The sequence below is a fragment of the Hevea brasiliensis genome, chromosome 13 (genome assembly GCF_030052815.1).
Source record: "Hevea brasiliensis isolate MT/VB/25A 57/8 chromosome 13, ASM3005281v1, whole genome shotgun sequence".
NCBI lineage: Eukaryota > Viridiplantae > Streptophyta > Magnoliopsida > Malpighiales > Euphorbiaceae > Hevea > Hevea brasiliensis.
Window position 1 is genome coordinate 70,852,236 of NC_079505.1, and position 3,394 is coordinate 70,855,629.

At 33.2% G+C, this 3,394-nt stretch overlaps 1 protein-coding gene across 1 annotated transcript; it reads left to right on the forward strand.

The window, feature by feature from the left end:
* Positions 1-977: 977 nt before the first annotated feature.
* LOC110643174 (berberine bridge enzyme-like 21) lies at positions 978-2,796 on the forward strand. The gene has a single exon (XM_021795440.2). It carries the CDS (start codon positions 1,040-1,042, stop codon positions 2,687-2,689), a length of 1,650 nt encoding a protein of 549 aa, XP_021651132.2. The 5' UTR covers positions 978-1,039; the 3' UTR covers positions 2,690-2,796.
* Positions 2,797-3,394: the final 598 nt, after the last annotated feature.

The following is a 3,394-nucleotide window of genomic DNA, read 5'->3' on the forward strand; positions in this document are numbered from 1 at the left end:
TCTCCCCTAATAATTACAAATATCTAAATTTGTTAAAAACATAAAAATTAAAATTAAAATTAATTAAAAGGAGGATATTTTATATATTGAGTTATTTTAATCCACATTATTAAATATTTTAAATTAATGATTGATATCCATGAAATTCATTTTTTTTAATTTAATTGAAACTCAGTGAACTGAGATAATAATTATAAACTTATACACGCTTGCTATAAAATTAATTAATCTACTCAGAAAATATAAATAGAAATATACAAATTTGAGATATTTTTCACTTTTTACACTTTTAAAATTAAAAAAAAAATAAATTACCGACAAAGTTTAATTTTAATATAACATAAACTATTTAAAAAATAAAATAAGTTGGACAATTTTTTTTTAAAGTTGGACAAGTTAATCATTAGAATATTGATAATAAAATGGCCAGTTTAGCTCAAATCACTATTAACTGATATAGTTCTCAATTAACCACTTATATATCATATTGTTAAAAAAAAATTACTAATTTTAAGCATTTAATTATATCCTAAATTCTTTTACTAAAATTGGAAACTCAACTGTGTAATGTAAAATCGGGTTTAATTTTTATGATTTCCTTAAAAATACTTAATTACTATATTTAACATCCATAAAATAATGTAATATATTATAATTTTTATCGTGATAAATACGCATTCACATAGGTTAAAAGAAGGATTTTTTTATCAAAAATATATACGTACATACAAGATCAAGAAAGAGACTGACAATTTTATTAAGACACACTAGTCTGATAAGCACGTATATAAACCCATTCACAAATGACGTGGCAATCCAACTTTGTTAATTCCATATAAAAAGTAATATATTAATTAAAAAAACAGCAGCTAAGAAGAAACGGCAATTCTCTAATTTTTAACGTTAATTAAAAACAGAAAATAAATCTGAAAATAGAAAATACAAGCTATCTAAAAAACCAAAAATTAAGCACTTTATTTATCCATAATCAGTATGGCCATGAATCCTATTTATATTCTCATCACAATCACATAAAACAATGCAAAACACAGCACAAAATCATTCTCCAATGGCCAAAGCAGCAAACCTTTTGGCCTTTCTTCTTGTTCTTGTGTTTAACCTTTCTTGTTTCTCTTCTTTTGCATGGGCTGCAAGAGATGATTCAGTCTATGAATCTTTCCTCCAATGTTTGGAAAGCAACACAAACCCACAAGACCAAATCTCGGACTTGGTCTATTCCCAAAACAACATATCATACGCTTCAGTTCTTCGAGCCTATATTCGAAATGCTCGCTTGAATACCTCCACAACCCCTAAACCACTAATTATTATAACCCCTAAACAGATTTCCCATGTCCAGGCTGCTGTTATATGTACGAAAAAGGTTGGTTACCAACTCAAAATCCGAAGTGGTGGCCATGACTTTGAAGGGATTTCTTACATTTCTGACGTTCCCTTTTTCGTTCTTGATATGTTTAATCTTCGATCCATTGAAGTAGATGTTAAAAATGAAACTGCTTGGGTTCAGAGTGGTGCTACTCTTGGTGAAGTTTATTATAGAATCTGGGAGAAGAGCAAAGTTCATGGTTTCCCTGCTGGGGTGTGTCCTACCGTTGGTGTTGGTGGGCATGTTAGTGGGGGTGGATATGGCAACATGTTGAGGAAGTATGGTTTGGCAGTGGACAACGTGTTTGATGCTCAAATTGTTGATGCTAATGGCAGGCTTTTGGACAGAAAAGCAATGGGTGAAGATCTTTTTTGGGCAATTCGAGGAGGTGGAGGTGGAAGTTTTGGTGTTATAATCTCTTACAAAATCAGGCTTGTTTCTGTTCCTGAGACTGTTACTGTTTTCAGAGTTGAAAGAACTCTTGAAGAAAATGCAACTGATTTTGTTTTCAAGTGGCAACTTGTTGCTCCGAAAACAGATAATGAACTCTTCATGAGGATGCTATTGCAACCTTCGACCTCCAAGACAAACAAAAGTCAGAAAACCATCAGAGCATCGATTGTGGCTCTGTATTTAGGAAAAGCTGGTACTCTTGTTTCTTTATTGGGCAAGGAATTCCCTGAAATGGGGTTGAAGAAAGAGAATTGCAACGAGACGAGTTGGATTCAATCTGTCATCTGGTGGGCAAATTACGATATTGGAACATCCCCTGAGGTTCTGCTTGATAGAAAGCTTGACTCTGCCAGTTTCCTGAAGAGAAAATCAGATTATGTGCAGACTCCTATATCTAAAGACAAGTTGAATTGGATTTGGCAAAGGATGATTGAATTGGGTAAAACAGGATTAGTTTTCAATCCATACGGTGGAAGAATGAGTGAAATTCCTGCAACTGATGCTCCCTTTCCACATCGAGCAGGGAACTTGTTCAAGATCCAATATTCAGTATCTTGGAAAGAAGCAGGAAGCACAGCAGAGAACGAGTACCTGACTCAGACAAGGAAGCTGTACAGTTATATGACTCCATTTGTGTCCAAAAATCCAAGGCGTGCATTTTTTCCCTACAGGGATCTTGATATTGGGGTGATGAAAGCTGGTAAAAACAGCTATGAAGAGGGTAATGTTTATGGGAAGAAATACTTTAATGGCAACTTTGATAGATTAGCGAAAGTGAAGACTGCAGTTGATCCAGAGAATTTCTTCAGGAATGAACAGAGCATCCCTACTCTTCCATGCAAGGCATAGAAGATTTTAGTGGTGATTATGTACTAGCAACAACCAATTACGTTTTGCTTTGTAATACAAGTAATCTGCGAGATATATATATATATATATATATATATATATATATATATATATATATATATAATTTGTTAATCTAGCATATAATATTAGACCGTAATTATCTTTTATCTCTTTCCTCTTTTATTTAACTCCTGAAGTAGAGATGCGTCTGGGACTGTTCTACATGCATATCAATTTAGAGTTCCTGGTTTGTTGGAACCGCTTATAGCAGAAGCCCTTTGTTTCCGTGAGGCATTAAGCTGGTTGAAACTCCATTCTTTGTTATTTTGGAATCAGATTCAATTGTGCTTGTCCAGGCTATTAGGAGACCAGTGGTTTATGCTTCTTATTTTGGTCTTTTGATAGCAGAGTCTTTCTTTAAGTGAGCCAGTTGATTGCTCTGCGTTGTTTATTAAACGACGAGCGAATGCTGTTGCACACTTACCGGTTATAACAATTAATTCCCTGTCCTTTCAGCCTTTAATTTAGGGGAAATTCTTAGCAGATATTGTTTTGAATCTTGATAAACTGATATAAACAATAAAAATCCCACTTGAATTTCATTTATTAGTAAAATAAAATAAAATAAAATTCGGGGAGGCAACGCAAATGGACAATTGTATTGCTGACGCCGACTTGACATAATAACAGAACTTACTATCTTTG

Coding starts and splice junctions, on each gene's coding strand:
- LOC110643174 (XM_021795440.2), top strand. CDS start 1,040: ATGCAAAACACAGCACAAAATCATTCTCCAATGGCCAAAGCAGCAAAC.